This window comes from Mercenaria mercenaria, chromosome 15 (genome assembly GCF_021730395.1).
Source record: "Mercenaria mercenaria strain notata chromosome 15, MADL_Memer_1, whole genome shotgun sequence".
Lineage (NCBI taxonomy): Eukaryota > Metazoa > Mollusca > Bivalvia > Venerida > Veneridae > Mercenaria > Mercenaria mercenaria.
The window spans coordinates 60,321,384-60,348,294 of NC_069375.1; the positions used below are offsets into that span (position 1 = coordinate 60,321,384).

General features: G+C 33.1%; 2 protein-coding genes across 3 annotated transcripts in view; both read right to left on the reverse strand.

Moving 5' to 3' along the window:
• LOC128549107 (uncharacterized) overlaps nucleotides 1-26,911 on the reverse strand; it is a 463,895-nt gene that overhangs the window by 78,825 nt on the left and 358,159 nt on the right. The gene's annotated exons all lie outside the window — the stretch shown is intronic.
• On the reverse strand, nucleotides 3,985-13,550 carry LOC128548797 (uncharacterized). The gene is made up of 5 exons (XM_053524276.1): nucleotides 12,990-13,550; nucleotides 12,099-12,257; nucleotides 10,001-10,414; nucleotides 9,061-9,142; nucleotides 3,985-5,719 (listed from the first exon to the last, which is right to left on the reverse strand). Exons 1-5 carry the CDS (start codon nucleotides 13,548-13,550, stop codon nucleotides 4,713-4,715), a joined length of 2,223 nt encoding a protein of 740 aa, XP_053380251.1. The 3' UTR covers nucleotides 3,985-4,712.

Genomic DNA, 26,911 nt, shown 5'->3' on the forward strand with positions numbered 1-26,911 from the left:
TAATGAACAAATTAAGTAACTCTCTCTGTGTTTAGGTACAGATATACGTAAATATGAAAACAAATTCATTTTTATGTATTGCATGAAAATGTCATTGTGAATTTGTGAGGAAATTGTATTGGTCTACGTTTACTGAAAACTGATATAATGGTTGACTAAATGTGTTAGGGGTCGTACACCAAAATCACACATTAATACCAGGTATAGATACATTGAGCGTCGAGGACTGCCTGTCATCGCTGACATATAGAACCAACAAGTGTGTTGATTTCGGCCCGTAGAATGTTTTTCCACTCCTGAATTGATACTTTTGTCAGTTCATTGACCTTAAACGGTCTAACACAATGATTAAATTATCCCAATAGGTGTTCGATGGGATTTAAATCTGGTCTTTTGGCGAGCCAGTCATTAATTAATACAATGTTATTCGTCCAGATGAAATTCACAGTATATTTAGCTGTATGACTTCTGACATTATCTTGTTGAAACAGAGTGATGTTGGGATGTTTTGAAACCGTAGAATGACGTACCTCGCAAGGATTTCCTCTCGGTAGCACTGGGCATTCAAACTTCCATCGTTCACGATGCGCAATGCCTACCTAGACCAAGACGGAACATCCATGCCTGAAACGATCTTGTTCAAGAGCATAGCAGTCGGCATAACGTTTATTTCCTCTACTATATACTCGGAGCCTGCTATCAGTTCGATGAATTGAAAATCACGACTAGGCGGAGAAGAGATCAACGCTATTTCATTGTTGCATTAAATAGTAATGGTGTGTACGTGCCCAATTAACATGATTTACGCGGTGACGTCCCGTCATAACACAACCAACGTAAGAACGACATCCACGTCGACCATTCTCGCGCAGACGATTGAGCTCAGTTTTGTCAGATATTGGTTGTATATACCAGGGGTGTTAGCACAAGTGGCAGTTTGGAAGCAAGTTGCGTCGTTGCGCGCGGACGTCCACTACTTGGAAAATGCTCCTGTTGCTTGAAAACGTTGCATAAAGTTTCAATATAACAAGGCTAGGATTGGCAACATCATTCGTCGCCATATCAGTATTAAGCAAGTCAATTCACGTGAAGTCCGCATAAATTGCTTGAAATCTAGGCACACCAAAAAGAAACAAATTTGTTGTTTTTTTTTGTTCATCGTCTTTTTCTTATTGACAACAAATTCCATAAAATCTGACAGAAAGGTTTGGTTTTATTCACTCGGATTGCACTGGTGCGTGCATGCACGAGGAAATCGAGTTAAACGTTTGTGTGTTTGCGTGTGTAATGTTTACAATCAAGTTATAATTGGCTATATTCGACACATAATCGTTCGCCCGAACAAATGTAGGACATTTAACATATTGATTTATTTTCGTAACATATAAAATATGTATTGAAATCGGAAGTTTCTTTTTTTGTTGATCTAGAACAAAAAATAAGCAAAATTCTTTTTTGAATCGCTATAAATATGAAATAAAGTACAACCTAATTTATCGTATTTCAGACATAATTACATTGCTCAGTTAACGCAGCAGATTTTCTTTCGTAATTAAATACATGTATGTCATGTAAGCTATACAATACAATTATATCAGGAAGAATATCTGTGTGCTATACAGGCAAGAGCTCTCTGAGTTAAGTTGCTTTTGCTTTTTATCACAATTATCAACAATTCTACATGTACTTTTTGCATTATAAAAAGAACGATAGTACATGCATTCTTACATTCTTAGAGCTATTATAGAAAGATATAAATACTTATTTAATGAATCTTGAAGTATGTCCAATGTTACATTGAAGAAACGTGCAGTATGTTTAAGAAACATACAGTATATTTTGTAAATTTAATAGGAAACAATTGTATTGTACCTCTTTTTATCAAGAAATACTGTCAACAATTTTAAATTTGGACAAAATTACAGATTTTAACAAGTCACATATGTAAACTTACATATGTGTACATATATATACTTCTTTTGTAGTAAATTGAAACCAATAGGAATCATTACGTGTCACGCGGAATGAATTCGTTTTCTCTTGAACATACTGGCGTGCTGCTTCTTCTTGCGTTCTGTATTCAAATAATGTCTCATCTCTAATATCCATGTCAGAAGTATTTACCTTAACTATTTGCTGCAGTGCAGGAAGACTGTTTATAAAGCTGCGCCACGTTGTCATACTCATGTTTATAAACTCAAGTGTTATTTCGTTCAAATTCTTCATATCACACGGACGTGATATAATATTGTCACTAAAAGTAAAGTTTCTTAACTTTAGAGTACTGAGACTGTTTAATGATGACGGCAGTTTGGTAAGATTTTCTGTAGTAGTTTTGTATTCAGTTGCGTTCAGTCTTATAAATCGTATAAATCTTTCGTCATACAGATCAAGATGTTTTAATTTACCTGCTTTATACAGAGTCTTACACACTTGTTCAATCATGTCATCGCGTGTAAGACCAAGCTTACACGTGTCTAGATTTTCAGTGTTACAACTGACCGTACAGAATGTGCTAAACTTAAAATCAACCTGTTGAAGTTGATTATGTTTTGATAGGTCTATCATGTGTTTGTCGTGCTTATGCTGACGTCTTGTAGTATGATTCAATGTTCTACGATTTGGTATAACTCTGTATAATTTATTACATGTGTCATGCGAATCAAATTTTCGCACTTTCGTAACATCTGAAACAGGACGTGGTGTAATTTGTTTTGGGTTTGTATTTCTCAAACTGATAGTTTCAAGCGTACGAACATTTGTCTCAATTATTAAGATAATTTCATTGTTAATCCTCTCGGCACTATGGAAATCGACTTTAAATTTCATTGTCTTTAACTCCCTGAGGCCGATATCATAATATACATGCTGCGGCGAGATAAGAATTACCACCTGACGTCGAAGAACATCATCTGATCTTATCATAATCACATTCGCATTCAGTCAATTGAAATCATGCATGGAAATATTATTAACTTGGGTGTAAATCATCTATACATATAAAATCTTTAAAGTTTTAACAAATATTAATATATATCCACTTTCGTCCGTAACTTTTATCTAAATAGAATAATAATTTCATTTCGAAACATTCACCATTTTTACACACCTATTACGTTTTAATAAATATTTGAATATTTCCGATTTTATTACTTTTATTTTCAAATGTAAACACAATAAATTCCAATAGATATAAATACATTATTAACACAGAGTATTTACATTTACATTACCCAAAATTAACACCCATTTTTGAGTGAATATCGATGGTTTGTTTTGATGTATAATTAATTTCTAAACATGTACACAAACGTTGTGTGACACGCACTGAGATAGTTAGGTTGTAATACTTACACCCATTTTTGAAGAATTATTAAATTTACAAAAAGCGTTTATTTACACACATTTTTATGTATGAAACATGCTTTGCTGTGTTATTTTATCCATTTTAATTTAATGCGATGTAAGTGTACGAATATTTCCGCTATCTAAAACTTAATATTTTTCGAGCATTCATTTCTCTGATAATGAAATTTCATCGTCAGAATCATCATCCGACAAAACTGATACGTCAAAATCAGCATGATAATAAATATTTTCTTCAATGTAAGAAAAGTCTCGGCTAATTATTTTAATCTTTTGAAATACTGTATGAACGAAACATAGCGGAGTTCGTCTTTTTTATTTCCTTTACCGCATATTTACAAACATTTATTTTAACAAGGAAACTCATTATTAGCATAATTAATTATTATAACATCTAAGAAATAATAGCCGGTATGCAAAATAATTTTGCTTTTATCAGGATTATCAAAAATTAACAAGTACGTGACGCAATCAGCATGATCTCGGTGCTGCGACTATACTCGTCAATCGCCGTCCTGGGGAGTCCTGATAACGCGCCTATAGTCGGATATCGACGCTACAGGGGTAGAAAATATAGCGCCTTTAGTCGTATTTCGGCCCCAAGGAGTTAGTTGGTCACATTTTGTTAAATGTTTCACGGCAATATAAAATGCTTCTTTACTATCTTTTTTACAAATTGCTCTCATTATGTATGGACTTTCCACTATTTCTATCGATAGAACACTTTTCAAAACAATATTATGACCATAACGTAGCAAATCTGTCGATGGGTCAACGAAAAGATCGGCAATATAAACAGGCTGGTGAACATATTTTGCAATAGACATGACTTCTTCAATGCACTTGAAAATGCACGTTTGGATATAATTGATCAATTTATGGTTATCTGAACTGAATTGTTCCGGTACTTTATTTCTTTCCTCAACTACCATTTTGTCAACAAGTGTTATGTTATAGATATATTCACTTACATTTGTCAGCAACCGTGGTTCTAATCCACATAGCATAATTAACACATTTGACTGTTCTAAAATATCAAAAACAGTTTTGCAACTACCGAAGTATTTCCCTAGGCACATTCTGCAGACTTCCGTAAGATCATGTTCATCATTCTGCGAGTTTAGCATTTCTTTGAACTGACTAGTGATGTACACTGCAGCTAGATATTCTTGAATTGATTTGTGAAAGAAGGAAATTGATGATTGTATGCTTTCACTCAAACTTACGTTCCGCTCTTCTTTTAAAATACCACTGGCCAAACAGTCCTTTATCACATCATGTGGTATGCTCAACTGGGTAAGTGTTGAACTACTGAACGTCAGTGTGGTTTCTTTATTCTTGTTAAATTAGGTTTCGTACGCTAAATATGAAAGGTACTGTGTAACCTGTGTATTTCTACTGAATAAATCGATAAGATCTAGTTGTTTTTGAACTTCAGAAGTCCCAAGTGCTTTCCACGCCAGAAAGAGGTCTAACATGCTTCTGTATATAGCACACCTCGAATTATCTTTGAGTTTGTCAATAAACCATAGACAAACGAGTTGTTGCAAGACCATTGGTGTATGGCTTATGTCAGACACTAGACTGCTTTGAAGATCAATTATACACTTTTCTGCATTTTTACATTTTTGATGGATGTCATTTAATGCTTCGACTGTTTTCTCAGTGAGGTGTCTCATTTCAAACGTATCAATTCCATTTAGCTTAATATTTTTATCTACTGTGCTATCACTTAATGGCAGAGAATCAAATTTCCATTGTCTTGAAGTTGTAATAATTGTATAGTCCGCATCGAGGTTACGTCCTGGAAGTCCCGGGGTGAGAAACTGCGAACTGTGTTTTCTTTCTGGGTTCCATTCGTCGAGACCGTCAATAATTATAAGACATTTACCGGAGTCATTTTGTAATATATCTCCAAGAGCAGGGTCACTATATGATTTCTTTAACATGTTTTCTATACTGTCACAGTCGGAAAAGTGTCGAAGTGAAACATAAAATAAGAATTCAAAGCTTTCCATTTCTTTCTCCATGTCAGACACGTTTAAATTGTATTCCTGATACGGATGAGCGATACACCAAAAATGTACCAGAATTTTACAGAACGTGGTTTTACCTGAGCCAGTTTCTCCGATTACGTAGATATTCTTTGCAGGTCTTTCTTTCCTTCTGAATATGTCGTGAATAGAAATCTTAACTGCTTTGCATTCGTTCGACTCTTCGTTCATTCCTTTTACAGTCATCCAGGGAGGTACATACATTTCATGTACATTCCTTAGATCTTTATGCAAGCGGGGCAATGGAGCTATCTTTCTTACGTGTGTTTCGTATAGTTTGACCAGTTTCTTCTGAAAGTCTTCAAAACATAATGGCAATTAAACACCTTTTGCATTCAATAAGCATAGTTATTTTATACAGATGATATTTTACACTTGACAGTAATGAAACTGCTGAATATAGCCTACCCTAGTCTAATTCCCTGCACTGCAACGTTGGTGTAGACAAAAATGTATACCTATTCATGTTTTATATAATGGAATTTCTGTTCGCAGTCTGCAGTTTAAGTACTGTTTCTTAAATATGCAGTATTTACTTTAAACCATACCGCAAATGCTATTATTTCAGTGACAATGATGTTACTGTACAAGTTTGATTAGACCCAAAACGCGTTCCGTGCGCAGATATTGATCTCTATTTTAAGTGCTAGTGTCCCCAAAAGGGATAAGCGCCCCTTTTGGAAGTGAAATAGAAGAAGAAAATTAATGTTGCTACAAACTTAGTTTTATGAAGATCTATCAAGTGGTTCATAAGAAGTAGACATTTATATGTTGCTTTTTATTATTAATAGCGCTAGTAGCCCCTAAATTTGACGAAGTGCGCCCGTTGGATTACATTTTCAGAGTACCTTAGAACGATCTTTCAAGCAGTTAATTTAGGTGTTTGTCATTTGTTTTAGCTCTAGCGGTCCCCAAAAAGGAATCAAGTGCCCAATTTGAACTGTCTTGGCAGAGATACTTAATGATTTTACAGACCAGTTTTTATAAAGATCCTTCAAATGGTTCATTATAAGAAGTTTTTTCTATTTTTAGCTTTAGCGGCTCCATAATGGGACCAAACATCTTTATTTAAACATAATTTAGAGATAATCTTATGATAATGGTATGTTAAATGAAGCTCTGTCAAGTGGTTTAAGTGAGAAAAAGTCGTTTTTCTATTGTTAGTTCTAGTGGCCTTGAAAGACATCAAGTGCCATCTGTTTATAAATTCTTAGAGAGAACCTAACATTGATGCTACGTACCAAATTTAATAAAGATCAGGCAATTCATGAGATGAAGTCGCGTAACTGATTTTGCTTCACGTAGGTCGAAGCATATAACCACCGCATTGTCAGTCCGTCCGTCTTTCCTCAAATACAGTATGATAGTTATGTGGCTAGAAGAACAATAGATAACAGCAACTATTTATTCGGCTTTCTCTGTGGCATTAATGCATGGCTAAAGTGAAAATAGAGAATAAAGGAGTAGCCACATAACTACTTTGCCTTAAGAATGTTCATGTGTCCGTCCGTCTAGTAATACTAGTCCATTTCTCAGTAACGTCTGATTGGAATTCAGCGAAATTTCATAGACAAGTTTATCCTTAAGAGGAGATGTGTATATATTACATGTATTCATATTTTAGTTGGACGATTTTTCATTGAGAAATTGTCTTTTGGTTATTCAACACCAGTAAACTATAGTGACATTATTGTCTCGAGTATGTCACAGCAACCATTAGATGATAATCGGCGAAACTTGCCTTCGAAGAGGAGGTGTGCATATTCAGTTCACACATTTTTTCTCGACAATTACGTGCTTGAGGTCTTGTTTGAAGCGGCTAATGAGAAGCAGTCGTCTAAATTTAATGCTTATTGTTTCTCTCTTTAGCTTTGGCAAGCACTAAAAGGGGTCAAATGACCTCATTTGAACGAACTTGAGAGAGGACCTTTCCAGATCGCTACAGACCAAGTGCAGTGTAATTCAACGAATAATTTAAGAAAAGAAGATGATTATGTGAATAGTGGACAATGGACGATGAACAACTTAACTGTTATGTTCATGTAGCTGACCCTGAAACTTCGGTGCATATAAATTTATAAGTACGAGATCGTCTAGTACACTTACACTTTTTCAATAATGCCTTGCTACGTGAATGAATCTAAATGTTCCTCGACAAGAACTTACAGTTATTGTATTACATTTGTTACAAAAAGCAATTATATGTTAAACTTCAACCAAATGTTTCAAGTCAAACAAGGATCATAATTTGAATTACTTTCGAACAATAGTTCTCTTTCTTGGCTATGAATGAACGTGGGATGAAGAGGATGTATTGTTTGAGACTCATACAGCTTGATAGTAAGTTGCCCGCATTGTAAATAAAGGGTCACAATTCAAAGTATATCTTACCGAGATGTACCTAACGTTCTTATTTCAGCAGGCACGAAGACATTGCGTGAAGTTTCAGACCAGTGCAAGGAGTTTGTCCGAAATATATCTAACAATTAGTTGCTCGCAAAACTTGAACCGACTTTTCTAAGTCAAAAAAAGTTATAGTTTACATAAAATTCCTTTGATAATTACTTTTTCTAGTTATGTATGTAGATTAGGTATCTGAGAAGCATTGTATGTAGTTTTAATCCAATACAAAGAGTTGTAACTGAGGAAGAGCTTGATAGTTAGTGGCAGGCTAAACTTAAACCAAATTTGCAAAATTGAAAAGGGACATAATTTGTACAAAATTCAACTAAGAGTTACAGGACTTTGTTATTTCAGTATGTTTGATAATGCAGTGGTTACAAATGTACTAGAGTATGAATTGCACACAAAACTAAAAAGTAAAAGTGTTATATTCACGATCGAATAGCCATTCTCTAGTATTTGATAAGGATTCTTAGCCTTTCTGCAGCACATGTCACATAACTTGTTAAAGTTCTTGAAGTACTTGTCCAGAATTCCTAAATTGTTTTTTTCAAAACTTTATGTTTTGGTTTAACTTTTGCTTTAAAAGTAGGGATTTTTCTATTTCAGTGGAGGTGTCTCGATTTACATATTTGTTATCTGATTTTAATTTTCAGTGCAAAGCGCCTAATATTTTTACTTTCAAATTGTTTTCTTTGAATATTTAAACATCCCAGTAAAAAGCCGAATACAGAGTAGTTTATTCTTTATTCATTTCTTACCCCAAACGAATACCATTTCATACATAGAAAGTTTTTTTAAAAAAATCAAGGACTGACGATTCATCAAATGAAAATGCGTATCGTTATCATATTTACTTCCCCTAGTATCAAGTGCAATTCCGTTTCACGAAGAAATATTTGATCAAATGTTTTTAATCTTGTCTAATAAGTCAGTTATTTATTAGTATCACATGATACTATATATACTATGTATATAAATCAATTTTAGATATCATTGAAATAACTATGGATATCTCAAATTCGTTAATTGATATTTAAATTTAAAGACTATTTTTGGATATGTTCAATAATACTATTATGTATGAACTACTGATACCCATCAATATCATTGATAACATTATATATGTTTAGAATGTGCCAATATAATTAAAAAGATGTCTCAAAATGAAATAAGGATAGTACCATAAAATGAATTTATCAAACCGACAGCACATTAAAATGCAGAATGAAATTACCTGTTTTTACCCTTCTAGTCACAGCTTCTTTTCTAGTCTCAGTGCTATTCGTCATCGACTCTTCTATCAAGATTTTTTGACTCTGTATTAAATCATATAAACAGTCATGTTATCCCTGTTAAAATGTAGCTTATTCTGTTATGCTTACATAATGATAAGCACAAACCAATTGCAAGAATAAATTTATTATAACATAAAGAAATATTCGTATATCATATCGATGAAACAGTTGTCTTTCTAAATAGTTAGATTTATCATTCGGCTTTTGGAATTTTTAGAAACATATGATCTGCATCTTCAATAGGGAATGCATATTGGTTGTTTGGTTCGCCTCTTAAATAAATAAGACATATAAAACTGTTTCATCGAATTTCTGTTCTACTTTACATATCAAAGAAAGATCATTTTCCGTGTTACAAACGGGAATTCATGATACTTTTCAAAGTTGTTCTAAAATCTATTGTTAAAACTGTATAGCGACCGCGAATTTCATATGTCTACAGAAAGATCTTTCCACAGAAATAAAGAAGACGGATTCTAGGTATAGTTATAAAATCATCCACTTTTAATGCTTTTATAAACACCGATGAAGCTTTATTTTGTTCACTTTTTAAGGAAACGAATGTTTGTAATTTGTATACTTTTAACAGAAACAAATGTTGTTGTCAGACGCTATCTTTTTGTAAAATAAATAGTTTATAATTATGGAAAATACTTGTAAAACAATAAACACAGTAAAATGCACAATGTACCTTAGCTAAGACCTATAACAGATAAAAATGTATAGCCAATACATAACATTTCTTTTATTTAACGTCGCACCGATGATAGGTCAATTATGTTGTCAATAAATGGTATTTATTTGATAACTTCATCATACTGAAATTCAAACCACGATTCAGACCAGATTGGAATATATATTTTCCTTTTAATATTTTACCTCTAACTGCAGCTTTGATTCTTGAAGTTTCTGATCTAGTTTTTCTTTCACTTCTTCCTCTTTCCTTGTCAGTAGTTTTCTGATCTCATTTCCTTTCTGTTCAATTTTCCTTTTTGACTCATCTTCTTTTATCGCCAATTCCTTTTCAATCTTTTGTCCTGTCTGCTCGAGTTCAGCTTCTTTTATCACTAAGTCCTTTCTTATTTTCTGCCCTGTCTCCTCGAGTTCAGATTTAATAACTAAACTTTTCCCCTCAATATCATGTTTTTCTTCGTCAGCCGTAGTCTTAAGTTTGTTTCCTGCATCAGCTATCGTCTGTTCAAGTTCTCTTTCCTTCTTATTTATGGCATCCATCGCAACACGACGGATTCCGGCCTCGTCCGCAGTTGATATAATGAAATCCTCCAACTTTAGCTGTAACAGTCGACAGAATTATGTAAAAAGATGAAAAGGTTCTAGGCGCATGCGCGTACAAATAAGCAATTCTGTATTAAGAGAGTTCAGATAATTAGGCGACCATACACGTTTGACAATATATAAGCTATATCTATATCTACTGTGCTTTATATAGTGAAAATACCGATTTCGTTTGCTAGACTAAGAGAGAAGGAAAGAGCAAATTAATCTATATTCTGTTTCATCAACATAAAGCTGTGAAAATGTAACTTCAAACAGAACTTGAACATAAAACGAATTATTCTTTAAAATTGTTGGTTTTAATTACAAAATAATTGGCTATATTTCAGTAATCTGTTTCTCATTTTATAAGCTTTGTTGTTTCGGAACTCATGTTAATACTATGATTATCTATTACTAACATGCATTAATTAAGTAAAAAGCAATATTGCTTTCTCAAAAGACTTATTTTCCTGACTTTAACCAATAATTTATGGGGAAAGGCAATGTTGTTCTAATATTAATTCTGTCAGCTTGGATTTCTTAAAAGTTTAAAGAAGTAATGAAATTTTCAAAATCGAAGTACAAATAAGCAAGTTATGAGCATTTAAGTTTCTGGCCAAATTTGCTGCCATTTTGTTTCCATTGCAACAAAAAATAAAATTACTGATTTATTAAAAGTTTAGATAGATCTACACATTTGAACTGCATTTCGTTGTAACTGTATACAATGTCTACTTTTTCCAGCAATAATGAAAGAAATTATCATGTTTTACACCTTACACTCAAGAAACATATAAAATTAATGTTTTAAAAGGTTATTTGCTAACTTTTGTATTCAGCAGTGTGTAAATGTTGTCATGAATACACTAAAATGGCTGTCTTCATTATCAGCCATTTTCATAAATTTCAAACTGCCATACCATTTTCAATATTTGTCCAATTTTGAAAATTCTTCAAGCGTTATGAAAGACTTGTTGATGGCTTTCATATACAATTAACATATTTTCAGGCTTTCCTTACCCTTAAATCAGATCACCAGAATGATTCGACAGAACAAACATTTATTACATAATCATTCTCGAGTTACAGTTGTGAGATATTCGGTATAATGCAAACGGATTACTACCAAGTTATAATGTAATTAATAAACCGATTTCAAATTGAACTTCTTAATTTCCCATTGATGGTCGTATTGGCAAGGCTTGAGGCTGATACGAAATCACAGGATTTAATACAAATTTGTTGTTCAACTTACCAATGTTGGCTCGACTCAAAGATACCAATACCATTTAAGCAAAAAGAAGCAAAATATTTTATATATCTATACGAGTTCATTCAATATCTGTTAGCTATTCAAAATTGTTTAATTATACTGCAAAGAAAATGTGGTCACTTTAAAATTCAACGTGAGCGACTTGGCCCTATCTTTTAAAATTGTCAGAATGCTTGAATTCCGTTTTAACCCGGTTTTCTCGTATTGATACTGATTTCGTCATAGTGATTCAGCTATATTTCGTATTGGCTCTACCTATTTCATTTGATTTGCTTCACTGATCTAATAATCTGTATAATATTGAAAGTTCAAAGATAATCCATATCCAAAATACTTGATACATTTTTCCGTCTTTGATATTTCTCTGAGAAAGTATATAATACGAAATGTTTTAAAAGCATTGATAAAGAAACAATATTGTTTTACCTCTTGCAGCTTTTTGACCGCAGCTTTAGATTCCTGTCTGTGTTTTATTTCTGTTTCATCTTCTAATAGTTCTATCATATCATCAATATAACTGTTAACCTCCGTGTCTTCTACTTCCATAGTATGGGAATGAAATATATCGTTTCTACACATGCGTACCTGTAAATATAAATATATATGCAATACATTTATGGAAGGTATTATGTATGTGTACGCTGTACGCAACAGTTTAATCAGAAACCCCGTTTAGGCGGGTTGTTTGTGAATAATACCTTATTCCACTTATTCCACATTCTAACATGACTTGATTTGATTTCCAGTTAAGCAAAGAAGAAAATCAAGCTCTGTATATTCTGCGATAAACAACGGTTGACGCGCGGACTGGTAAGACAGCATTATGACATCAATGATGACGTCATATTGCCGCATGACGTTCGATACATTACTCCTCGCGTAAACGAAGCCCAGTATAATATCTATTAAAATATATCAATGAGCATTTCAGAATGAAAACAATCAAGGCCTTCTTGTTATATACCGTCTAATTTACCACGGTTCATCGTTCAGATGCTTCAGTATTTAACCACTCGCCGGGCTAACGCCCTCGTGGTTCAATTCCTACGCATCTGAACTCTGAACCGTGTTAAATTAGACGATAAATAACTCGAAGGCCTTGATTATTTGTTAAATATAACACAACACTGAATAGTTAACGAAGCAACACTGAAAATGTCAAGAAGATTTTTTGTTCAGCTACATGTACAAATCATATCTAACTTAATAAGTCGTTTATAAAACTTAATATATATAACTTAATGCCTCACGGTTATTATCAGCCAATAGTTGTGCATAATTCATAATACAACAAATATAAGAAAAAATCATATTTACCCTTGAAAAAACATCTGTACCAGTTACCACGCACTTGAGTTGTTGCTGAAATTCTATGTTGTTTATCAGCACATGCAACAAGCCAGTAAGGTCAAACTCAACCGAATTTATCTTCTGTTCATATCCTGGAGCATTTATGAAACATTTTGCTACAGCCCATGGTTCAGTACACCACTGATGTGCATCAGCGTTTCTCCAGTATGGCGCTGGTGGGGTTGAAGCATGGAGTTGAATTATTGCGTCGTGGATGGCGCCACATACCTTGTTTGGACACGGAGTTTTCCCGCGGGGATATAGACAGTTACAGTACATTTGACCAAGATGACACTGTCTAGGTTTGGTTTGGATATGGTCCGGCTGGAGTGTGTGTACATCGCAAAGTCCACATGACACTGTCGAAAGATTGTGTTTCTGTTTGACTTTATCTAAGATAGCAATATGCTGTTGCTTAACAAGGTGGTCGCAAAATGGTTCCAAGCCTTCTTTTACGTATTTAATACCTAGCCCTGCCCTCACCCAATTCCTGTATTTCCTGTTCTCAAGCTGTGCCTTGTGTGCCATTATATAGCTATGTCTGTAAAAAGGGAGGCAATATATGTTATTATAATATGGTATTAGGTAGCATTTAGTACACATCAGTTCGACAATGTTGCACTTAGAGTTACCGCTAATAATAAAAATGCCATTAGATGGTAGCTACGAATGAAGATCTAAGGGGAACAACTCTGAAATGTCACAACTTTGAAGCCATTATGAAAACAGTGGTCAAAAGTGAACGAAGCCTAAATAGGCTCTTTTCTCTAAGAACTCATCAGGCAGATAAGATATAACTAATATTTGTTTAAATCTCTTTATAATCAACATACAACAAGCTCACTTACAACAGTTACTTTATAAGTCGTAATGAAGCTCTGCTAGAAAATTTAGAAATGCATCAAAATTAAGAAGTCTGAAAATTTATTCAAGACATTTTACGACTTTCCGATTTTTTTTTCTGCAAATATTCTAAACTGAAATGCATTTTGCTCTAAACTCGAATAACTTGGTTTGAACATCTGATTTGAAATCCAGCAATTCGAAATAAATTCGTGGTATCACATAAACATAACAAACTACATGTAGAAGTTCGTTATATTCATCACTTCATTTCACTATTTTGAAATTGCTTCAGATGATGTTTTGATTATTTGAAGCATTTCTCTCATATCCAGGAGTGTTTTGTTTCAAACAAGTTTAACAAAAAGGGCCTTTGTCATCAAATATAAATTTAAAGTGCTGGCACTCTGCAAATTTTGGGCATTCTTTAAACTTGACTACTGCACAAAAATGTCCAAATATCACAAAGAGAATTCATCAAGGAAACGCGCCCATTAAATATACTATGTAAAAATATCAGTTAAGTCACGACGAGAAAAGTATCGAATGCGGCGATATCTGAAATAAAATCATGTGATAGATAAAAGGAAGAAATACGACTTTTCAAATATGTCGGTACATAATGATTAATTTTATATTTCACCGACGTTAGATAATGTGTATTCTAAATATAGGGAACAAGTTTAACGTCTTTTTCTGCAAGTGGTGCAAATGGACCAAACTATGAAAGCAGCTCATCGGGTAAATCATTACTACTGTGATCATATCTATCTCCTAGGAAAACTTTCTGGATAATAAATTCTGCGATTAAAATGTTTTGATAGTAGCAATACTAATTTTTTTATTAGATCTATTATGGAATGTTTATTTATTGTAAATTTATAATATTAGGTAGGGGTGTCAGCAATAAATAGCGTATGTGCCTTCAAATCAAAATATCTTCAGTCTAATTACAATCTACACTGGTCGCAAAGGCAGAATCGACCGTATCCACCATGATAATTGGGGGATATGATTTAAATCTATAAATTTCATAGAAATATTTAACTTTTTCATATAACCGCTTTGTAGTATTGTTATATTCTGAACTTATATTAAACATTTGTAGTGTAGGAAACACATTCGAAGTGTATAAAACACATTTGAGTCTATAAACACATTTTATAGTTTATGAAACACATGTGTAGTGTATGAAAATCTCTGTAAAACACATTTGTAGGATATGAAACACATTTGTAGTATAATAAACATATTTGTAGTTCTTTAACACATTTGTAGTGCATGAAATACATTTACAATGTATGATACACATTTTTGTATATGCAACAAATTCGTAGGGTAAGAAACGCATTCGTAGTGTATAAAAGACATGAAAAAAAAAACATTTGAAGTGTATAAATTTCATTTGACTATATGAAACACATTGTTGTATATGGAACACGTTTGTAGTGTATAAAACACACTTATAGTGTATGAAACATTTTTGTTGTGTATCAACACATTTGTAGTATAGGAAAACCATCTGTAGATATGAAAAGCATTTGAGTCTATAAAACACATTTGTAATATATGAAACACATTTGAAGTGTCAGAAACACATTTTAGCGTATAAAATACATTTGTCAGTGTATGAAACAAATTTGTTGTGTATTAACACATTTGTAGTGTATGACCACATTTGTAGTGTATTAACACATTTGATCTGCAAGAAATACATTTGTAGTGTATAAACACATTTGTAGTGTAGTGTATTAAAACATTTGTAGTGTATGACCACATTTGTAGTGTATGACCACATTTGTAACACATTTGTAGTGAATAAACACATTTGTAGTGTATGAAACACATTTGTAGTGTATGAAGCACATTCGTAGTGTATTAACATATTTGTAGTGTATGAAACACATTCGTAGTGTATTAACATATTTGTAGTGTATGACACATTTGTAGTGTATGAAACACATTTGAAGTGTATAAACACATTTGTAGTGATAAAACACACTTGTAGTGTATGAAACACATTTGTAGTGTATAAAAACGTTTGAATCTATAGAACACATTAATGTTGTAGTCTATGAAACATATTTTAGTCTATACAAAAGCAGCACAGCTCTCTAAATTTCCGCGAAATGCAATGTGTAAAACGAAAATGTGTATAATGTGAAATATGTAAATCAGAATGTATAAATTGAAACGTATGCAAAAGTTAAAGGGGTTTATTGATGTTTCATATCATACGCATAGTTTTTCCTTAGCAATAAGATTTCATTTGTGGGTTATGTGTCATATTGAGACATGCCCTATCTATAGTTAGCTGCGTGGAATTGAGTTTATTTTTTTATCAGAAGCAAGGAATTTGGAGGGGTTATTGTTGTCCTTAAAAAAGACAAAATTACACATTAGATATGCAGTCACTAAATAGCGATAATTGGTATCGTATAATGACGGATTCAAATGGTTCTCTAGTTATTTTCGCCCTGTAGAGCTATTTTCCTTATTTAATACATGTTTGCTTAACTTATATGGCAGATTTATGCTTGACATTTATGTAGCATTTTTTAATGATGTAAATGCATTATAGAATTTGTCATGGAAACTAAAGAAATACTGCAAAACTACAATTTTAACTCTCATTGCAGTGTGTTTGTTTGTCTGACTTTATTTCTTCAATCAAAATGACCTCACTTGTCTTTTGATTTTATTCAAGTTGACAATATTCTTTAAGAAAATATAAGTTAAAGACATTTGAAATGGGTCTTGGCTAATGCTGTAGCCATTGTATATCGAATAAAGAAGACCAGCTAATTAGTGTGTTTATGCCCTTTTCTATTGATATATTATACTTAGCAACGAAATAGTCTAAGGACCTCGGACATTTTCCTATTCAGATTGCCTATCCGATTAAGGAAAACTTGACATAGGGATAGACTTCTGAAATTGCATAGTTATGATAGTTGAAGACCATTTCTTGATAAATGCGACTTCATTTTACAAGTTTATGAACAAAAAAGAAGACTTTGTAGACATTTCTCATTCTCTTTTTTTTATTAAAATATGAACATAAATCATTTTTACGTTTTAAACATCTTTCCCACCAGTGACGCAACAAAATAGTTCACATGCCTTTGTAAATAATTATTATATACGTATGCTGCAAAAATGACACTTGGTCACGGGTGGGAAAGTATTTAAAATTGAAACAAACTACGTACAGGGTGTCAGCAAATAAATTTTAACATAAATATTTGACACTTATTGCATGTGTTTCCTAAACCTTACATATATACACAGTTTATTCATTTTTTTTTTACATATTTCAAGCACAGAAAACACTAAACTAAATAAATAGGGGACATAGAAAGTGAAGCTAGAAAGCAGACAGATCTTTATAAGTATATCTTATGAATTTTGCAATCAGAACAGTCTAAGTCCATCGATTGAGTGTTATCAGGATTGAGACAACTGCATCTGTCATAAGTCAAGAACCAAGCAAGTGGCTTCGACATATTACATATGTGTCTTCAACGTAAAGTAGACAAAGAAATACAGACGAACCTTTATGGGAATAGTGCGTCTTAGGTGCAATTTTTTTACCTTTTGTAGGACACAGTTGAAGCGAACATAGAATGCATTTTAAGAGCAACATTTGTTTTTATTTGATCCAGCATCCTATACCCTAACAAAAACTACACCAGACACCATCACATTAACTAACCTAATTGCTTCCAGAACTTACACTGACACCCATAGAACTAATACGGACTCGCCCATAACTAACACTGACACCCCCAGAATTAACATCAATTCGCTCACACATCTGAAACTTATTTCGAAGCCAACCGAAATACTAGTAAGGACCTCAAAGAACTAACACAGACACCCCAAGAATATCTATATAAATAAGGTTGATACTAGCTAGTGAAGTTCCACTGATATAAAATGCTTAAAGTAAGGCATCCCTGAACCCGTAGTGGAATAGGCAGTCTCTTGCACCCCTCCGTTTCAACTGAAAAAGGCCAACTACGCTAATGTATGGCCAGCTACACCACTGCATTTATTCAATAATAATCCTCCACATAATGACCGGTCAGTATTGTACATGTGTATAAATACAGTATAGCAATTGATGTATAGAAAACAAACAATAGGATATGATCAATGCATCAGTGTTATCATGGGCACTCGGGTGGAAATAACTTGAAGTACAGTTAGGGACCAAATGTTTTGTTCCACTCTTATTTTTTCCGTTTCGTTTATTTTGAAAAATGTCAATAAAACTGATAATCTCTATGGTATCAGTTTATTTATTGTGTCAAAATATTTCATAGTAGACATACCTTAAATACCAATGCTTATTTTAACTAAAAATACACATTTAAATTTTTTCAAAAATATGACCCTTAGTTACAAAGTGTTCGAATTTCAAGAAAACGAATATAAAATAAAACTATTTTTTGTGACAGTTTGATAGTAATATAACTTAGTTATCAGTATTTGAAGCTGTTATATAAAACTATCAGCTACTGAAGTCAAGAAATAGCATTGATCTTAGGGCAAAATCCCTAGCATAATGTCCGATGTCCTTTCGCGCTTGTGCACTTGGAAAGGTAAAAGGTAAAGGTAAAGGTAAACGCAGCCCGTAAATTACAAAAATGAACAACATTAGACTAAAACGCGACCTTAAAATACCTTCTAGACTAAATATCATTGTAGTAAAAAAAAAAGAAATCTATTAAATTTTTGAAACAGATCTTCTGGCAAATATAAAGAAAGAACAAATGTGACTTTTCAATGTCAATATATACTATGTAATAATCGCTCTTTATATTTGCACGGGCTTTAAATAGATAATGATCATTTTGAATATAGGTCTATTTCTTACGGTGGTACGGACGGTAAAAATATATAAGCAGCTTGTCGGTTATGACATAACTTAATACATTTATCACTAAACAAAGCATTCTGGAAATGAATTCTGCGGTCATGATCTTTTTAATAGTAGCAATACTGAGTAAAACTCGTAATTTGATTATGAGTATATGTGGGTTTTCACGGAATGCTTTTACTGTTACTGTTTATCTATATCTGGACAGGAAAAGGCGGTTGCCAGCCATAAAACGCGCATGCGCGTTCAAACAAAATAACAACCAAAGGCAATGTAAAATCGTCTAAATTCATTGATGATATTATACAAGAAGTCTAACGTCCTCCGATATTTGAACACTCACACGCAACATGTATTATGTTGCAACTATCGGTTATCTTCTGACATAAATATAGCTAGTGAAACTGAGTTTTAAAATCACAATATTTATATAGTTTACCTCAAAATATTGCAATATCCTGAGCTCATTTCCGCCATGACGAAAACACAGATATGTTACTTTCTTTCTACGCATACGCGTGTACATTGAGATTAAGTAGATATGTATTTCAAAAGAATGTAATTTGTTATTATTCAGATTTGAAAATTGTCAAACGAAGTTCAAGTCGCATTGAATGATAGTTAACAGAGCAAGTAAATACGATCAGATAATTATGTTTAAATAAGATCTTCAGAAGTTTTTCTTTTGTCACATATAATTGGATATGTTTGAAACTGTATATATAATTGAGCAATGTATTATGAATAACCTCAACAAAAACAGATTATATCAATACTATAAATGAAAGTTTATATTCAAAGACCCCCACGCGTTGTGATTTGCGTTAAAATGTATCACCCACCGGAACGTAAAATGCTGCCATAGTATTATATATTTACATGAAACCTGATGGTTGATAAGTTTCTTGTTTCCATAATTGCGACATGAGAATTATCATTCGAGTTTTCGCACTATTCACCCGCGCTTCAAATTATTAAATTGTTCCAAGAAATTAATTTTGTAAACACTGACAGATAAAGAACAAGAAGCGTCTTGTATGTGCGTAGTTTGTGAATTTGAAAGCAATACAACGTCCAAGAAAGACCGATAATGACAAAAAAGAAAACAGAAAAGTCAAGATATCATCTCGGTACAAGCCAAACAGCTTAATATAGGAGACCATGCAGATTAACGGGCCAACCTAAAAGGAATCTTCGCGATAGATAGTGATAGCATATTGCCTAAACTGATATTCCTGTGATGTATGTTTGCAATGTGTTTGCAGAACGGAATTCCCTTTTTATAAACCGAGAAAACCCCTAATCAGCAACCGAATGTTTTTAATCTATCTTATTCGTAAAACAACGATTTTTAACAAAATATTCTGAAAACTATATTGTGATATCAAACATGTGGCATACAGATAAATATTGGAAAAAGTTGGGTATTTTTCTTTTCGAAAAATCTCACACCACAATGTGTGAGTTAGTCGCTTGAATGCCTTGATCGTTGACTAGAAAGTTCTTAAGTATCTGAAACACATTCGATTCAGGTGATGAATTACATGACTATTCGTTGCGAGTATATTCTGGAAACCATTAATGGAGTAACGGACTATTGTCTGTTGTTAAAAGACAGAATTAAAAAAAAATGACAATTCCTAAAAAGGTGAATGTTTTACTTTAACGATAAACTTTACAGAAAGTAACAATAGAAATAAATATAGGTCACTGTGACAGTTAAAGACTAGTACTAAGCAACAAAATATCTTTCATTTCTCTAAATAAAGATGGTTTATTATTATCCAATTCCCCATTTTCAATGAAAACAAATATCTAAGCTTATAACACGTAGTTTTCTTTTATTATTAAAACAAAAAATTCTTCCAATTTTATAGTGAAAAAAAATCAGCGACAATCAACTGCACTCGAATGTGAAAGAACATGTTTAATTATCAATCAGGGCTTCTTACAAAAATACTTTAATAAAGGCATAATTGTACAATAATACAGTTCGAACATGGAAATGTAAACACCTCAAGATTAATACTAGTATGTGATTTAAAGTAATAAATTTTCTTTTTTTTTCAAATCACAGCTCTGCTACCGTTTGGTATGCGCTTCTAGGGGTTTGCAAATGTTTATGTCCGCATAGCTTCTGAGTTAAATGCAAAATATTGCATAACTATTAAAAATGAAATTAAAACCGTCACGCGAAAAAGTTGTGCTGGCGTGATCTTGGAACAAAACACAATGAAATGACAGAAAATAAATGGCTGGAAAGAGTTAACGATCCATCACTCGCGAACATCAGATTAAACATGTACAGTCATGTCTAAACCATTTGATGACGAACACAAACCCGATAAATGTAATATAGTTAAACCTAAGTCAGAATATTAATAGGTGTAACCTTTGATGGCCTCCGGCTCAACTTGTCTAATGGGCACGAGAGTTGTTTAACCTTGATTTCTTTTTCAATCCTACTTTTCCTGATGGCAGGGTACGCGTTCTCCGCCGCTGTTAAGGTGAAAATTTTGCTTATTATTATGTATTTCAGCGGGATCAATTTGATAGTGGCTTGTTATGGCTTTGGGTTTGGTAATTATAGGGGTGTTGAAAACAGATTCCTTACACAATTCCTTACAACCAGATCATTAAGTTCATATTGACCACGTTCTTCTTCAATTTGCATTTCTGTTTTTGCATCAGAATCCTGTTGAGGTGATGACCACAACTTAAGATTAGTTCGCCAGGCAGAACGACAACATAATTCGAAGGCTGACTTGTTCAGCAGATCAGAATCCAATTAAGCACAAATCGAAACACTTGGACAGAGGGCAAAAATATCATGCTACTGACAACATCCATAATAAATAAAATATTTACTTAAGATTGAATTATGCTATTTTCTGATATAAAATTTAAAGATGCATTATAACGTAAAGTAACGTATGAACTTAAAACATATATTTTTATATATGTCCCTCATCAATTTTACTTATACCCTAATAATTCTTAAGCCCAGTGCAAATATTTTCACTTTACAAAGGAACACTTTTCATTCAATGTATAATGATGTCGAATATAAGCAAACAGTAAAAATAGAATGAAAGGAAATTGAGAAAATTGCTACGAACTATCAATGCGACTTGGACTTTTAACATTTTTTTATAATTAATGACACAAGTGTGTTTGAATTTGCCAACAAAAAAGGCACGAGGTTTTAGTGTCATGATTTGACATCGCTCTTATAAAATCCGCGATCAGTTTGAATGATATAAATTGATATATGGTATCGCAAATTCATTAAAATTTTAAATTACCTTGAAATCCTAGCCCTTATTGATCATTCTGTTTCATTTTAAGTCTGCAAAGCTTTTAATGTCCGCACTTAAAATTTATATTAAACTGACAATTAAAAAAACTCGTGCAGTGCCTTCTAACACAATATGAGATATTATATTATGATGATATTGAAGTTTTACATGTTTGTCTGCATGTTTTTATAGAAAATAATTAATGCTTAAATATGTAAAACCAAAAACATGTACAATGTACAATAGATAAGCATAATGAAAATCTACTACAGAATAGAGGGGTATAAGACTCACTTTCTCAAATTTGTTATCATATAAACAGGTCTAGTATTGGTGTCATATAAGCAGGTATTTAGTCATGACCCATGTAGGTCTTGTACACTTTTTGTTATGACTGTTTATGTGCAGTATTAAAACAATACTTGTCTACCTATGTAATCATGCATATTCAGCATTTGGTTGGCAGGTCTATTTTTGACTTACGATTAAAGCATTATGGAACTTGAAAACATTTACTCAAAATATGAAACTATCCAAACCTTAATTTAACATATCAGACGTCATTTTAACCATCTTATCTATTGCAGCTATATAATGTTTATGTTCTTTCATCTTCTAATATTAGCATTGAGTTATGAGTAAGGTATTTTTAACAAGATTTTGAAAGTCTTAGGCCAGATGCATACATCTTTTAAAAGATTTTCAAGTGCAAAAAGTTTATGGTTTGCGCAATCGTTTTGACAAGTACGGCTTATAATGAAAAAAAATATGGTAATAGTATGAAGCTTTGTTAAAAAAGAACTGCTAAAACAATGAACTTTCCTTCTTTCCTTTTGTTATATAACCAGTCTAGAGTACCCTGTGTTTCCACAGATTTTTTTTTCCAAACACTCACTCATGGAAAAGTTCCATTCCCTTGAGAAAGTATTCTCGTATGTTACCCTTTGGGAATGTTGTTGAAAATGTTCGTACTAACATGGGAAAGTGTACTTTTTACCTAGATTGTTTCTGCTTTTTATTTATATGACTAAAAGGCAGCCTTGACACCGACGCGTTATGATAATTATTTTGATGTGTACATGTAATTGCTGTTTAGCCGGGTTTTTCAAAAACTGTAAAAACCTGTGTAGAAACGTTAAAGGAGTTCTTTGATGATTTATATCATACTCATAGTTTTCGTCATTATATTCAATTATAATCTATGAAGTTATTTCATATTGAGACATGCCCTATTTATGGTCAAACTACCTGGACTTGGTGTTATTTCATCTGAAACTGGGTTAAGAGAAGTGGTAATTGTTGTCGTTCATTAAATACTTTTGATAAAAAGACACTGAAAAACTTTAAATAGCTTTAGCTAGGGCTAGGGGTAATTGTTTTCGTTCCAAGAGACGAATTTATATTTTAGATATACAGATATTAATATGAATAAATGGTATTAAATAATTGCGGATTTGGATAGTTTTCAGTTTTCTTTGCGTTTAAATGACGTGACAAATGTATGCTTTTGATAATGAAATAATAGCATTACAGAATTTATCATGGAAACTTAGTAGGTGATACAGCACCAGTACATTTTCAGGTATCATGTTTTATCTCATTTTGAAGTGTGTTTATTTGACTGAATTGATTTCTTGCATCAAACATGACCCAACTTGTCTTTTAATTTTTATCAAACATTGACAATGTTCAAGAAAATATAAGTTAAAGAAATACAAAATGGGTCCTGGCTAATGCTACAGACATTTAAAGTTTCTCAGTGCCATACAGAATAAAGAAGACTAGCTATTTAGAGTGTTTATGCATCATCTATATTTTGATATATTATCCTTAGCAACGGAATTGTATAATTTCGCGCTTGTGCACTTGTGTTCGACTAAACAGCTTTCTATGTAATCAAAAATAAAACTTTGATTTAATTTTTTCAGCAAAAAGGTTCACTCTTTATTATACAATAATTACAGGGTGAACGGTGTGAAAGATTAACCAATATTAAAATTTCAAGCCATATTGATGTTCATCTGGTCAAATTCAGGTGAAGGCAAACACTTGAATCAAAAGACATTTCACATTCTGTACATGTTGATACGCCATGATATTTATTTTTGTTGAATTCCAGTTGGTTAAATAATGCTGTTAATTATCCATTGTTGGTTTCTGCACATGGCATATCCTATCGAGTTAAATAATCATATTAAGAAAACATTAGATATTTCCCTTCAGATAATTATTACTGACCTTAATTTTATTACTATAAATGAGGCTGATGTTCGATAAATTAGATTTAGATATACTTTTGAGTACAATTTTGTCATCATAGGTCAAAGGTCATTCACAACTTGTATATTCTTTAGTACTCAAAATAACAAAAAGGTCCAATGTTATGGTCAACATAGGTATCAGTTAGTCACAATTGCGTAGTAATAACGTAATAACTTGCGCTCAGCAGCAAACCTAAAATAATTACTAATTAATAATTACTTGGGTGATATTTGAATGAATCTTTTGACAGCTATAAACACGATGAATTTTTAAAATATGTAGGTACATAGTAATGATCCCTGTTTATATCTACATCGACTATAGAAAATGAATTTCAATAAAAGGCCTGTTTCTTTGACTGGTACGGACAGTCCTTATATAAACGCAGCTCCTCGGGTAAGACATTATATTTATTTCTAAAATACAACCTGGATAATTAATTCTGCGATCTTGTGTTTAGGTGTCAGAACTGAATAAATAAATCATAATTTAATAATGACTTTATGTGAATCGCACGGAATTATTATTTATTTATATCTACGATATCTCGTATAACTGGATTGAATGAAGCGGTTGCCAGCCGTACACAGCGCATGCTCCTTCAAATAAAAAACATGGTAACCAACGGCGTTGTTCATTCGACTACATTCATTGATAATATTATACAAGAAGTCTTCTTCCAAATTTGACTTTAAACTTTAACAGGCAGCGTTTGTATATTGCAACTATTCATTATCATCTGACATAGATATAAGTAAAATTGTGTTTAAAAAGATTAATACATATTTTACCTCAAAATGTTGTACTATCCAGGACTCATTTCCACAAAGACGTAGCTGTGTTTCTACGCATGTGCGAGTACATAGAGATTCAATAACCTTGTATTTCAAAAGAGTATAATTCATTTATAATGATTCAAATTGGCAAATAGAAAACGAATTTGAGGTCGCATTGAACGACTATTGACAAGTGCGTTTTAGTGTTCTTTCAAAAACTTCTATCTTTTCAGTAGATATTCCATTCCCGTTGCTGGGCAGCTAGGCCACGGCAGTTTCAGCTTCATTTAAGTCAGCAAATCGAATTCCCGTTATATTCTAATTTAGCCTCGGGAATAACTCGTAGTCACAGGGGCTAATGTCAGGTGAATATGGTGGATGATCAGGCGTTTTCCACTCATAATCCGCAATCAGTGGCGTCACGCTATGAGAGGTGTGTGGGACTGCGTTTTCTTGCACATCGGACTGGCGTTTTCGGTAATTTTACCCATGCCGGCAAAACACATCTGGCACCCCCAAGGCAGATGGCTCTCGTGCTGTTAATGACAACTAGTGGTTCATGCACTGATAATATCTTGTTTATGTAAAATACGAAAAAAGCAGGTACCTATATAGTTTCTCTCTGTTCCTTATAGTATATTTCTCGATTCAAAATACGTTAATTTACCGTAAAAACTTAATGTTACGATGCAAACGATAACACTAAAGTGGAACTTTGTTATTGTGCATAACGCAAAACATCATGACGTCACTTCTGCTTTCGGACATTAACTTCGCGCGCTTTGTGTTCGGCAAGCCTCAATACCGCCCAATGTGCAGGTGCCCTCGGGACGGATATTTTTATCCGATTCGTAAACACATGACAGCTATTATTAGTCATGAAGTGTGATTGGTCCGGCTTTTAAAAGTTCTGTGCGCTTTTTAAGCACTATTATTCTCAAGCATTTTCAAAACACTCTATTTGGTGTGCTCTGTTAATAGTTGGATCAACCTGAATCTTGTGACTTTTCAGAACTCCATGAATATCGCATACGAATAAATATCATCAGTTGCTTGATTTTCCATTTTTAGTATGCAAATCTGCTGATTGACGTCTCATTTCAGGCTCGTAAGATCATATCCATGTCTCATCTACTGCTACAATTTTGGAACGAATGTTTTTTCCTTCTACATTAAAGCGCAAAACAAAATTTGTAGCGATTGTTAAGCGACGTTCTGCCTGAGGGGGTACCCGTCGCGATGACACCTTGCGCATTTTACCCTTTTCTGTGAATTCGAATGAACAGAGCCAACACTAATATACACTTTCTGGGCTATCTCTTCACATGTAAGTCATCTGTCTGTTTCCAATAATAATCTCACGCTTAATATATTCAATGTATCCGTTGCACCGATATAACGTCCAGCACGCTGGTGGTCTTTCACTGTATATCTGCCATTCTTAAATTCATTTACCCATCTTGCTACTTTAAAAAATGAAAGAGAGCATTAACAGCAAGTTTGTAAGGCAATACCAATTTCCTTGGCACTTTTGTTTCGGCGACACTCTTATGTGACTACATTGGTCTTGTGACGTTACCACGTCCATGTTGTTTTGAGTGACGTCAATGGAAGGTGCGTGCTAATGACATTTAAAATAGGTCCTAGCTAATGCTGCAGTCACTTCAGGTTTCCGATTGCCGGTTGAAACTGGAAGATGGCGTCAGTCCTTTGTAGAACATGATCAACGAAAATGCATCCTATGTAATCAGAATGATATTGCCGACGAATATCATTATATGTTTAAATACCCGTTCTTCTGTCTGGCCAGGAGAAGACTGATCC